The sequence below is a fragment of the Trachurus japonicus genome, chromosome 2, assembly GCF_045865225.1.
Source record: "Trachurus japonicus isolate A0001 chromosome 2, Traja_1.0".
NCBI lineage: Eukaryota > Metazoa > Chordata > Actinopteri > Carangiformes > Carangidae > Trachurus > Trachurus japonicus.
In genome coordinates, this window is record NC_140908.1 from 2,170,037 (window position 1) to 2,183,542 (window position 13,506).

General features: G+C 41.7%; 2 protein-coding genes and 1 long non-coding RNA gene across 3 annotated transcripts; all 3 read right to left on the reverse strand.

The window, feature by feature from the left end:
* Window positions 1-8,008: 8,008 nt before the first annotated feature.
* Window positions 8,009-9,428, reverse strand: gypc (glycophorin C (Gerbich blood group); the record flags this gene model as incomplete). Its single annotated transcript, XM_085804031.1, has 2 exons — window positions 8,009-8,912; window positions 9,356-9,428. Coding segments are annotated over 2 exons (306 nt in total), but the record flags the coding sequence as incomplete, so codon positions are not given.
* Window positions 9,429-9,991: 563 nt separating this feature from the next.
* On the reverse strand, window positions 9,992-11,379 carry LOC146990521 (uncharacterized). Its single transcript, XR_015037892.1, has 3 exons — window positions 11,309-11,379; window positions 10,590-10,653; window positions 9,992-10,248 (listed from the first exon to the last, which is right to left on the reverse strand). It is a non-coding gene; the product is annotated as an uncharacterized LOC146990521 (long non-coding RNA).
* A 620-nt stretch (window positions 11,380-11,999) lies between these two features.
* On the reverse strand, window positions 12,000-13,286 carry s100b (S100 calcium binding protein, beta (neural)). The gene is made up of 2 exons (XM_085795127.1): window positions 13,137-13,286; window positions 12,000-13,007 (listed from the first exon to the last, which is right to left on the reverse strand). Exons 1-2 carry the CDS (start codon window positions 13,272-13,274, stop codon window positions 12,861-12,863), a joined length of 285 nt encoding a protein of 94 aa, XP_085651253.1. The 5' UTR covers window positions 13,275-13,286; the 3' UTR covers window positions 12,000-12,860.
* Between the last annotated feature and the right edge of the window lie 220 nt (window positions 13,287-13,506).

Genomic DNA, 13,506 nt, shown 5'->3' on the forward strand with positions numbered 1-13,506 from the left:
TGTGACTGTTCAGAGTCAACAATGATTGTAAATGTATATAAATGGAAATGAACAGGCGTGGTGCGTCCTCTGGATCTTAAACAAATCTATTCACATTTATCTGTTAAATTTATTTGTATTTTTGCAAGTGGAAGTCGTCAAACTGACTGACTGATGAAGATGAATCAGAGCGTCATCGTCAGGTGGTTTTTAACCACCCAGCAGCCTCGGGCGACGTCCAGACTGTAGAATAAAACATTAAGTCTATTTTAATACCTGATGTTATTAAAACACCTGGTTGTTTAAAGCCGCAGCTATTTAAGGATGGTCAAAGCTTTTTCTGTGCTCCGTATCTGCGGCCTCTTCCTGTAAACAATGACTAATCTGAAGGTCATGACAAACAAAGATCTCCAACAGCTCACAGTGACTCACCGTTATCTGACACTGGGCTGCAAAAAGACAAATGAGACGCTGTCATCGCGCTGTTTTTCTCCTGGTGAATGAATTTATTCTCCATTTCCCAGAACTTGAGTGAATCGAGAGACTTTTTCAGGTCACAGAAGGTGGAATTAGGTGATTTGACATCAGCTCCTCTGAGAAAATGAAGATTTAAAGTTTCCACAGTTTGGGTTTGCATCATTTTCTGACTCATTAACAGAAGTAACAACCAGACAGAGAAAGTTTTATATTAAAATCCACTTCCCTTCCTGTGGAAATTCAATTAACCTCCAGACCAGATGTGAGATTTTCACACACGACGAGGATTACTTCACCTGAGATGGAAACTCCGCTCTGTAATCTGTTAAAAATTCACTTCACACTGTTTTACCGTCAGGAGTTTCCAGGCGTGGTGAAAGAATCCACTGTAAATAAACTGTAAACAATGAAAACAGGGCACAGGCTCGACCTCAAAATATCAGATCTGGAGAAGAAAACAGAGCAAAAATAAGAAGAAGAAATAAGAAACAAGAACAATGTTGAGACTTTAGATTTTATTTTTCCTCTTTAAAAGAAAAAAGAAGGCTGTTTTTAATAAAGATGGTGAAAACCTTGATGATTTTCTCAGTTTAAGCTCAGTTTAAAGATCAAAGACGACACAACAAGCTCCTATTTCTGTCCCATTAGAGCAAAGAAAACATCGTGTCCAGGCCAAAAACCAACATCGGTTTTCTTTAAATTCCAGGACGTGTCATCCTCAAAAATAAATCACAGATTGACTGAGACGATTCAGCGCCTTCTGCCGACCGCACGTTTAACAGACTCAACGTTTAACATGCTACTGACAACACGTGGTCTAATAAAGTCACCACAGAGAAACCGCTGCTCGCTGCCTTCAAGGGGACGCTGGGAATTAAAGCCTCGCTTCAGATGATTGGACGTTTGCTACAGCATCAGTCGTGCAATTTAAAGCAATAAAATGTAAAACATACATATTTATAATGTTCACTGAAAGAGGAAATTCAAAAACGAAAATCAAAATATCCAATTAATACAGAACCTCTTTCCTGTTCGCCTCCACTGCAGCTGTAAAACTAATCACTGATCAATATCATAAGCCCAGATCAATGCTATAAACAGGACGTGTCTGTCGAAGCACCTGGACTTCTTTGAGTCTGGCCCTGGAAAGTTCTGGAGAAGTTTGGACAAATGAAAACAAGCAGAGAAAGTCCCAAAGCTGGGATTTTATTTTGAAGGGGTGAGTGAGTTCATGGGAAACAGTGTGTGTGTGTGTGTGTGTGTGTGTGTGTGTGTGTCCGTGTGTCCATGTATGTGTGTGTGTGTAGTCATAGAGACCCCCCACTTCCCACCCACCCACCCATCTGTCCAAACCTCACACACACACACACACACACACACACACACACACACACACACACACACACACACACATATTTTTCAACACACACACACAATTTACACAGTCATACACCACAGCTCATGTCAGTGTGTGTGTAGGGAAGTGGTGACGTTAATCAAGCCCAGATGAGCGGGGAGGCCAGACGAGCCAAGTCACTGTGTGTGTGTGTGTGTGTCTGTATGTGTGTGTGTGTGTGTGTGTGTGTGTGTGTGTGTGTGTGTAACAGTCTAGGCTGGCTGAGTTCGTCCCAAAACACACACACACACACACTCTGAAGTCACCACCTGAGAATGTCGGTCCAAAGAGGCCGAAGCAGCAGCACCTTTATGTGTGTGTTGGTGTGTTGTTGTGTGTGTGTGTGTGTGTGTGTGTGTTTGACTGACAGCCTCGGTTTCCTCGACGTCTCGTCTCCTTGTCAAGACTTCGCAAAACATGTCTCCTCTTACACCGACACAAAAAAACCAACCAAAAGCAATCAGTGAGTCACGCTGCGTTCGAGGTCAGTCGGGACAAAACCGCCGCCACGAGCTGGTAGGAGAAAGTTAACAGCTCTGTGTCATTAAAACTCCATGTTTGTAGTCTTCTTTTTTCTTTTTTTTTCATTGCAGAGATGTGGACGTCGTATAATTCACATTTCAACACATATTTGGACTCGACCAAAGACGTGTTTTTGTTGTAATATCAACAAATGAAGAGCCAGTGAGTCATAATTTATCAAATCCAACAGGAATGATGACAAAACCGCCAAAACAATGGAGTTTTCCATGATGGTTGTGTCACTTCCCGCCACCCAGAGGCTGACCGACAGAAATATATCACGATTATCTTTGTATTTTATTCTGAAAATAAACAAAATCCTGCAGGAGTTTTAACGTCCGCGGCTCAAAAGCTGACAAAAGAGCACGAGGTTTGACAAAAATTGGATTGGATTGAAAGGTTTTGTTAAAAATCTGTGCAGCACCTATGTGTGTGTGTGTTTTTAAAAAATTTTTATTCCCTTTGGATTCATGAAACACTTTCATTTCATCGCCTACCAATGAAAAAAAAAACAAAAAACGCCGCTTTCATTTTCCAGACGGTTTTATTGTTGGCCAGGAATGAGTCATCAAAACTTAAGGGTCTGGAAAGGATAGCCACTGACGAAAACATTTCCCAGCATGCTCGGTTAGTCACATAGCAGGATGATGGATTGAAAGGCTTCTTCCAAATAAATACATGAAAACAAAATCTCTACTTCCCAGGTCAGCGCTGAGGTTTTTATTCACCCCCTATTTATCCGGGGGAGGTTCGCTCTTTCTCAACAATGCCGTGATTCACGTCCATAAAGCTGCACACATTATCATTTCGAGCGCTGCCCAGTGCCACCACAGCCTCCTGGTGTGAGCTACTGGGAGCTGCCCAGTGCACAACCACAGCCGCACAGCTAATTGGAGGCTAAGTGTCCTGTTCAAGGACAAATCTGCCGTCACTGCTTCGTCTAAAGGCTCAGTTCACACAATATAACAGTTCAGGGCTCGATCTGCAGAGTAACAAAAAAGACAGTCCATATGTTTGTAGTAAAAATAAATGCTTGAAGGTCCAGTGTGTAAAATGGGGGGAAACCGTGACATCTACTGTAGCGTTCACCTCTAAAGCAAAACCCTTGCTATATATACAGTATAAAAGACTAATTATAAGGCTACGAAAACCAAACTAATTGTATTTTATAGCGAGTATACACTGATACAAATATATTCATGGGTAGTATATTCAGATTTTGCCAATAAACCTTGACAAATATTACACACTGGACCTTTAAATGTATGTATTTGTCGGTAAAAAAAAATAAAAATCAAGTTGCAGTTCCCCTTTCTGCCACAATGTGGGTTTAGATTAGATTAGATGAAACTGCTTAATGACAGAGTGGCGCTATAACAGTTCGCATTTCAACTCGTCGACTCTGCTCGAAGAAACAAGAGAAACATTTTGCTAGCTCTTCATTTTTAGGTTTAAATTCAGTCTTTTAAAAAGTTTTGGTGCAAATGAAATTACAGTAAATTATGATTAAAGCCCTATTCGCACGGGATTAGTATTACCTGGGGACCTCTGGTGATTTGTAAATTACCCCCCCACGTCTGTGTTTCTTGCGGTGCATTCGCACGGGATAAGTGAAGTCTGTATTTTTACTTGAATTTACTGACATTTAGGCTCCGATATGACGTCAAAGCTGTGCACGTCGTAACATCCGCTGCTGTCACATCCATGTGCAAATGAAGCAAATGTAAATAAAATGTCAAAGCAGCAACGTGACTTCGCAACAGTGCAGTTGCCGCCATCATCCATCTCAATATCCTCCTAAATTTCACTCTTTTTATGGCTCCGAGCTGTTTATTCAAATGTTTCTCCAGCACCGATACCAGCCCGTGTTTGCACCTAAAACGCCTTCGAAAATGCCGCTCATAATTTCCACCGCAGCCTCCATGTTTCAACCCGTACAGTAGCTATGGTTTCAACCGGGGAAGAACAAAAAATGCCCCTCAATTACTGAGATGCAGATTGGCGCGGGACTAGTTTTACCACAGGATGTCGGTCTTTGGTGAAATATAATTTGCGGGGGAATTTTTACTTTACAAATTACTGACATGGCGCATTCGCACGGGATTAAGATCACAGACGTCCTCCGCAATTATTACACATTACCAGAGGTCCCCAGGTAATACTAATCCCGTGCAAATAGGGCTTAAGTCTGGTTTAAAAGTCAATGCTAAGCTAACGCCCTGGTCATGACAGAAGCTGGAAAACCATGGACAGTGCTGGAAAGCACAGGGAGGCTGCAGGCGAAGGAGCGGAGCCTCCAATCACACTGGAGTCATCTCCTCAGCCTCGACACCAGTTTAAAGCAGATATCATCGGCACGGCCGTTTCGGCTAATGCTGTGTTCAAGGCAGGCTTTTGAAACCGTAAGTTACAGCTTCAAGTCACAACTACGACTTGGTAGCGTTCCAGGTAACCCGTAGCTCGTGTTTTTACCGTCCTGTTGTCTGTGAAAGTTCCCTATAACGGCCACTCGTAACTTCCGACCCGTGAACTCGTACCAGAGCGAACTGGTATGACTTCACAGGAAGGAAAAACACAAAGTACGAGTTTCCTTGAACGCACCATGAGTTAGCAGCCCCCGCCCTTGTCAGGCATCAATTGGTCCTCGTGCTACGTCACCACATTCACGCGCATCCCTTGGCTGCACACACAGCCCTTCATGCCGTTCTCTCCCCTCATTGGATAACACTTGTATCCCACAAGGAAAATTTTCTCCTCGGGTTACAGCAGAGCAGAGTGACGGAGAGACTCGTGTTTAGGCTGAAATACTTCATGTAAGTGATTGCTGACGGAAAATAGGACTATTTAGGACTTATATTAACAAAAACATTCCACTGATATCTGCTTTAAATAAATGGCTTGTTAAAACTGATCTCTTCTCACATTCCTGTAACGATCCTGAGGGACCGGCGGGTGGGAAACCCGTTCGCTGCCAAACCTCCGCTTCTCTGGAAACGGCCACGTTGCTGTCGAGAAGTTACGCGCCTCTCTGGGGAGTTAGTCTCACACTTGTGTTTTATCTCTTTGATTTCTCTCGGCTCATTCTTTCCTTGGCCACCGCCGCTCCGTTGTTATTGAGAGACATTGTTATATTTCAGCTCAAATTGATTTGACAAACAGCAAAAAAATGGTGTGAGTCACAGATGAAACTTCCCACCTTGGCGAAGCCCCGTTGTTCTGGGTGGTAATGAAGCCGGGAAAGAACCCAAACGCTCCTTAAATGTCTTCACCTGCTCTGTGTTGCCGCTAACGGAGGCGTTGTCGTGCGCGAGGCCTCGTTAAATCTCGACGTTAATCAACCATCACACGGTGATCTCTGAACCTGTGTGAGCTTCGGCTAAAACAAACACCAGCTCCTCTCCAGCTCTGAAGACCCAAGCTGGAAAATCCCGAGTGAAATTAAAGCAGAGAGAACAAACAGAGGCTCAAATGGAAAAAATATAAATCAATTCAATTGTGAAAATCAGGTTTTTGTTGATGCATTTTGAATTTCTGGCTGGTCTGAAGTGATTTTCCTCTCTCCGGTGGAAGACACTGAGATCCTTTGTGCAGGAGCCCTTCGGTTATTGAGGCTGATTAAGAAGCTCTGCTGCAAATCAGACAAGTCTCTCAAACTTTAAAGTTATTGTTGCATTCACAAACTACCTGTCACATCATAACACAACGATACATCTGGCTTAGTTAACAGGTTAAAAGGTCATTTTACACAGAGGAGGATCAAATATCCAACAGGAAATGAACAAGTTGTTTGAAATAGACAAAAAAAATTCTATTCTACTCAGTTTGCATGTTATTTACAGTAAATTAGATTCAGTTTTTTAGCCTCTATTTGTTTAATTTGTTACATTTTGCACCGTTTACAGTTCATACCATCAGACGTCAGTGGTTTATTCTGATACTGAACAGAAAACGTGAATAACCTGAGGACTTTGAAGCTGCTTTATGTTATTTTACATCATAATATCGATAATATAATGAGAGATTTTCAAAATAAGATGCTGCAAAGTGTGGTCAACCTTAACCGATGGCTGCAGCTGTACACAATTAGCCAAACCACAGCATTTAAATAACTTCCTGATGTTTTCAGATCACCTGTGTGGTGTGCACCTGTCCGTTTCATACCTCACACACACACACACACACACACACACACACACCAGAAACCCTTGAATCCTAAAAGCTTTTATCACAGTGAGGAGGAGCTGTGTTTCATGGACACACACAAGTTTAGATTCATCTTTTATTTTAATTCAGGTATTTTGGGCGATTTATATTCACTGAGTTGAACCATCGCTTCCTGATAATACACACACACACACACACACACACACACACACACACACACTCTTACATATACTCTGACACCTGATAGACCGCAGACGACTTACTGTTTGGTTTGGCTGAACAAATGTGAGGAAAACAGCCAGACTGCAATTAGACAAGACGATTTGACAGATGATCAGATGTTTGGAAAGTTGAGGAGAAGCTGCTCGCGGCCAAACTGGCTCGTATCGCTGCACAAGACGAAGCCCGGGGGCGCCCACGTGAAAAAGGGGAAAAACCAACACACGTTCATCAGCCCTCCTTTTGAATTTAAACCATTAGAAATATTCTCTATATGCTTTATATATATATAAAACACAACTAAACAACGTTGTGTGTGCTCCTCCTGCTCCGCTGCTGCAGCTGTGGTGTGTTTATGTGTGTGTGTTCTGTCTTCAGGCAGTTCATTAACAAGAGTCACACGGTTTTAATTTGCGGGTTTTATTGGTCAATAAACACACACACACACACACACACACACACACACACACACACACACACACACACACACACAGAGACACACACACATATTTACTCTGCCACTGTGAGTGTGTTTGTTTGTGTGTGTGTGTGTGTATGTTGGTTTTAAATATTTAATGAGGTAACATGAACGCTCTGTTCCCATAATAAACAGGATGAGACAGGGATGTATCAGATCCAATGACTTCTCCTTTATTCACCTTTATTTTCCTTCCTCTTCCTCTTTTACTTTGATCTCTTCTCTCCCTCCTCTTCCTCTTTATTCCATCCTCTTCATGTTTTATCAAATTGTTCTTATTGTCTATAAATTACAATTGAATAGAATCAGTTTTTGTTTTTAAAAAACACCAGTTTCCTTTTCCCCCTCCTCCTTTTTAGCCCCACCTGCAGGCGAGTGGTGGCATTACAACCAGACCAGTTTTAATTTGAAAGGTAATTACTGTAACAAAAATAATCAAAAATGTTAAAATAATAATAATAAAAACGTATAAATAACATACATTTTTATATACACGATAACAATTCATTCTTCATTAGGTTCTGTTGTGTATAATGGCATCTTAATTAGTATGTTTGAAATTTAGCACTCTAATATTTTTTAAGAGTATTTATGATTTAATGATCATTTATTTGACACAAAATGTGAAAGTGAAAATCTATTTATGTAGAAGCAGAGACATAAATAAACCTCAGTGAATGAGGCTGCAGTTCTGACTCTCAGCCACAAGATGGAGACATTTAATTATTGATCACAGAGGCGGCAAATTTCAAAAAGTGTAAACTTTATTCTTATAAAGAAGAGATTTTAAGAACTACGCGTATGAACAAAGATTTAAAGAACATACTTTCTTCAACATTTAAAAAAGAATATGATTTACTATCTTCTCTCTTTCTCTCTTTTACTCTTTTCATATTGTATCTTATCATCTATCTCTGTTTATTGAAGAAAGGAGTCAGTCAGAGAGAAAACATCAGTGCAGGCTGGAAAATCTCCATAAACTCTGTTGTCCAAATGTTTACACAGGGTTATTTCTCACAGCTGATTCATGACAGAGTGGTGAGTTAGTCAGAGTCCGAGCTGCAGCCGCTGATTGTCAGGAGGATAAAGTACCACAACAACCAGGGTGTAAAACCACCCACAGTTCAGATGCCGGTAAATGTTTATCAGCTTCTGCCAGGTTAGTTCCTCACTGATTCAGTTTGGCCTCGTAGAAAAATCAATAACTACATATTTCTGAATTAGAGACTTAAGGCATTTTATAAAGGAAATGGCACAAGTTGAATTGAATGTTTTTCCTGAATAAGTGTTGATTTTTTGGGAGTGCAAATCCGCTCAGCGCAGCGTGAAGAGATGAGGAGAAGAACAACCAGCTACAAAAATATAATTTTCACATGTTGTCTTTGTAAAAAAGCTACAAAAGCTCCGTTGTCCCTGAATGCACCGCTCAAGTCCGTCCTGTTTGTCAGTCCTCCTCCGTGACCCTCAGGGGTTCTCTGAGCTGGAGCCTCACATCTGACTCCTCATCGCCGTCCTCGTCTTCGTCTTCGCCTTCGTCTTCTTCGTAGTTGACGATGTCCTCCTCCTCCTCGTCCTCGTCCGTCTCGTTAGTGACGTATGAACCTTTATGTCTGGACAGACACCACAGCAACACAGCGACGACACAGATGAAGAGCAGCAGCACCGCACCAACAACACCTGAGTTAGGAGAGAAAACATCCAGTTAGAGTTTATCAAGCAGACCAATCACTGTTCAACCTCCTTCCTCTGGTTTTAAATTATAATAATTAATTCAAATTGTTTATTTTCTCTTTTTAAATTACTTATTTTATTAATATATTCAACTGCCACCTCATTAATTATGATTTAGGACTGAAAAAGTCACATTCAGGACTCCATATGCATCTACAGATATAAACATGATGACATTTATGTTGCGTTCAAGTCAAGTGGGATAAAGGAGATCCGCTTTAGAATCTGTAAAATCAGTCATTCTTGTCACAAATCATCTTAAAATTGACATCAAATGAGTGAAAGAGAGTAAAAAGTAAAGATAATTTAATTCAAAACACATCAATAAAAAAAAAGTGCATATTTTAACGAGGGATGTTGTATGAAATGGGTTCAAGTCAAAGTCTCACCTCCGATCAAGGCTGCGAGTTCTGCACCGTGTGTGTCAACGTGATGCCCTAAAACAAAACCAAAAAAAACAGATTTTGTCAATTATTTAATTTACAAACATAGATATATCTTTTGTTTATCAGAGTTTCTAAAAAGAACATTAATCTCAATAACAGCATCATGCAAAACCTGTCAGATATTAGATCAGTCGTTCGCCACAAAACTGATTTCTGTGCTTAATTATTTGTAGTTTTGTCATTTTTTTCCTCCATATATGAAGAAAATGTTTTTAAAATTCAGTTTCTTTTGGATGTTTCAGGCTTGTACGTGGTCACACCCCTACTTCGGCCCCTGCTGTGGAAACATGGGCCAGCCTTTATCTCCACGGCGACAGACCCTGGAGGTTCGTTCCCATGCTCCTCTCTGATAAGACACTCCCTGCCACACACACACACACACACACACACACACACACACACACACACACACACACACACACACACACACACACACACACACACCTCCTCAACGTGTGAGTTTGTGAGCCACAGCATCACATAGTGCACTTACCCCCTGTCCAGATCCCTGAAGGAGAAGGAGTAAGAGGAGGAGGAGTAGTCTTAGTAGGAATATGAGGAGGAGGAGTAGGAAGAGCAGAGGGAGGAAGAGGAGGCACAGAAGGAATATGAGGAGTAGAGGGAGGAAGAGTAGAAGGATCATCAGGAGGAGCAGCAGAAGGATCAGAAGGAAGAGTAGCACCAGGATCAAAAGGAGGAGCAGCAGGAGGAGGAACAGCAGAAGGATCAGAAGGAGGAGCAGCAGGAGGAGGAACAGCAGAAGGATCAGAAGGAGGAGCAGTGGCGTCTCGTGCGAGTTCGTCTGACAAATCGAATTCGGCCATGCTGACGTCAACCTGAACACAGAGAACACAGGTGTTCAGTGATCCTGAATGAAGTGAATTTCTGTGCAGATGCAGCCGGGACGGTCTGCAGGCCCCGACTACACTGCGTTGTGTTCGTGCACAATAACACGGGGGGTTCACACTCAGGTTTATTCCTGTATGATGGCGATATATAAAACAATATGGATGTGAGTGAAATGGTCATCATCTCTGGGTCAGGAACAGTGCAGACTGTAAATGCAGCACTGTCTTTCCCAAAAAACTCACAATCACATCTCTCCACATGGTAAAACACACAACTAAACATCTCTCCACATACTGTAACAATGGAGGCTGAGCAAACACACACATACCTGTATGATGGCGACAAAAAACAATAGGGATGTGAGTGAAATGGTCATCTTCTCCATAAAAGTCCTACCACACACAAAAAAAACGGCTCTTAAAACACCATAAACATATCTCCAAACAGTTTTAGATTAACATTTAGTTAAATTGGCATTAAAACCATATGTTAAAACTCAATCTAAAGCTTCAGGCATCATCCTTTTTTGTTTTTTAACAAAATGTAGGGGGCGGTGCGTGGCGCAGTGGGTAGAGCGGCCGCCCCATGTAGAGGCTACAGTCCTCGCCGCAGGCGTCCCCGGTTCGAATCCCGCGTCGGGCAGACCTTTCCTGCGTGTCATTCCCCCTCTCTCTGCCTCCCCATTTCCTGTCTATCTCTACTGTCATCACTATCAAATAAAGGCAAAAAGCCGAAAAAAATATACTTAAAAAAAAAAAAAAAAAAAAAAAAAAAAAAAAAAAAAATGTAGCTGAAATGAAATCATGACCTTGAGGGAACAAGGGAAAAATGAAACATAAGTGTCAGTGTTTGTCCAAAAATCAAGAGCGACGCTGCAGGAAACGGACTGAATTTCTGTTTAGTGACGACACACAACTCTATCAACACTAGAGTCTGATTTCTTAACATGAAGGAGTGAAAATAAAGGTGCAACAGCTGCAGACGACAGTAAATAAATAAATACACAATAAAACAGTTTGTTTCTGATATAAAAGGTTAAAAACTCACCAGTAGTGAGAACCTGCAGGCAGCTCCTCACTCACCAAGAAGAAGAAACACAACAGAGCATATGCTGGACACACACACACACTCACGCACACGCACACACACACACACACACACACACACACACACACAGATGGGTGTGGTGCCAGTCCCCCGGGTCCGGAGCTGTTCCCCCTGTCGGCCAATAGCGAGGCTGACTCCGCCCCTTTGATGCTAAACAACCTGCAGATGTCTGAAACTGTGCAGCTGACAACGCCTCTGAGATCATTACACACACACACACACACACACACACTGTACACCAAGTGTTTTCATTAACCTGACCTCCATCCTGTTCATTAATACCGGCCTCCTCCTTTGGTCCACTGTGTTAAACATACAACCACCTGTTTGTGGTTTTCTACATTTCCCAGAATGCCTCAGGATGAGTGTCATAGGAAATGTTTTATATAAATAAATAAATAAATGTCTCTTTAACAGTGGATCGTCTCAATGCACGGAGGCCGAAACAAGACTAAATCTTAACATTTTCATCAGGAAAACTGCACATTTGGTGTTTTATTATCCTCATATCAAACTCCTGGAGATGTTAATTATTATAAATATTAAAAATAAGAAGAGGAAAAGAAAACATCCACAGACTTAGTGACACATTTGATAATTTAATTCATTCCACGTCCCGACATCTGAACAGATCAGCGCTTCACATTTCAAAATGACTCACATGGTCACATGAGGACACAAACGCTCCCGCTTCATTAACAGTTTCATGTTTCATGTCGTCTAGATTGTTTCTACTGAACTCTAACAGGATCAAACCTGCGGCAGACGCACGGAGGGAAACACAAACACAACACGAGCGCCGGCTTTTTGAAGATCTCAAGTCTTTAATAGCTGTTGATTATCTGTTTAACCCTAAATAACAAGAAACATTTTAGAAATAAAGCAGCTCATTTCATTTCAGATTTCATAGAACAAGAAAACCAACCAGACAGAGTTCAGTGTTACATTTTAACTCCAAATTATTGTTGGTTTTATTTGATTATTGATTGATTCTGGTTCAGATCTGAGGTTCGTCCAAATGATTGTTGGTGTAAAGGATTTAAAAACCTCACAGGACCAAATAAACATTTAAATCTAGTGTTAACTCCAAACTGTTTTGAATTGCAGAAAAAGAAGAAGGAGAATTAACTTTCTAGTCACTGCCAAAGTTTGAATCAGCTTTTACTTTTAATTTCCCAATCACAGGCACTTATTGATAACTGATGGATTCCTGTGGCTGCTAACGCTAAGTGGCTAGTTAGATTAAAAGCTGAATCTCAGTTTAAAGGACTCTAATTTAGAAGTCAGTGTCTGGTTCTGTGGCGAGCCTTGAATACAAAGTGCGGACCTGACTGACAGGGTTTTGGCCGCCGCTGGCTGGAGTTTGTGTTTTCCCACCCTTGCGCTGCCCTGAAGGCATCATCGGCAGGTTGCTAAGGCTTGGACAGCTGCTGTATAATTTACTATGGCTCCTCGCACTCGCTCCCTCGCTCCCCCTCCTCGTCCATCCTTTTTAGTCTTCCTCGTGCTCGAAGAACTCGTGGCAACAGACGGTTACCACGGAGATGAATGTCATGAACTCCTGGAAGTCGCACTCGGCGTCGCCGTCGGTGTCCAGGCTCTCCATCAGGCTGTCCAGCGTGGCCTGGTCTTTGACGTGCTGCAGGGAGGAGAGAGGGTTCAGATCAGGACAACAACATCACTGCTCAGTCATTATGTTGAATTATTTTTGTCTTTTTTCTTTTTTTTGTTTAGTTTTTCTCTGCAGGAGCTGGAGACGCCGCCTCACCGCCATCAGCTCCGGCAGCTCGTCGTGCAGCAGGTCCTTCAGCTCGCTCTTCTTCAGCTTGTGTTTGTCTCCTTCTCGCTCCGAATACTTCTGAAACACCGCAATGATGGTCGCCATCGAGGTCTCCAGGTCGGTCATCGTCTCCTTTGTCTCTGCAAAAAAAAAACATCAAAGGAAAAGAAATCACAAAAAACTTTTCTCATGTGATGATGAAGAGTTAAATCTGTTGCTTCCCTTTTTGTTTTTGACTTTTTGGCCCAAAAAAACTGACAGAAAATATCAATATCACTTGTAAAAATAGTCTCATATAGACTCATTCATATTTAAATAGCTTGAATTGATTACAGTGCATCAAATGAGAATCAATAAA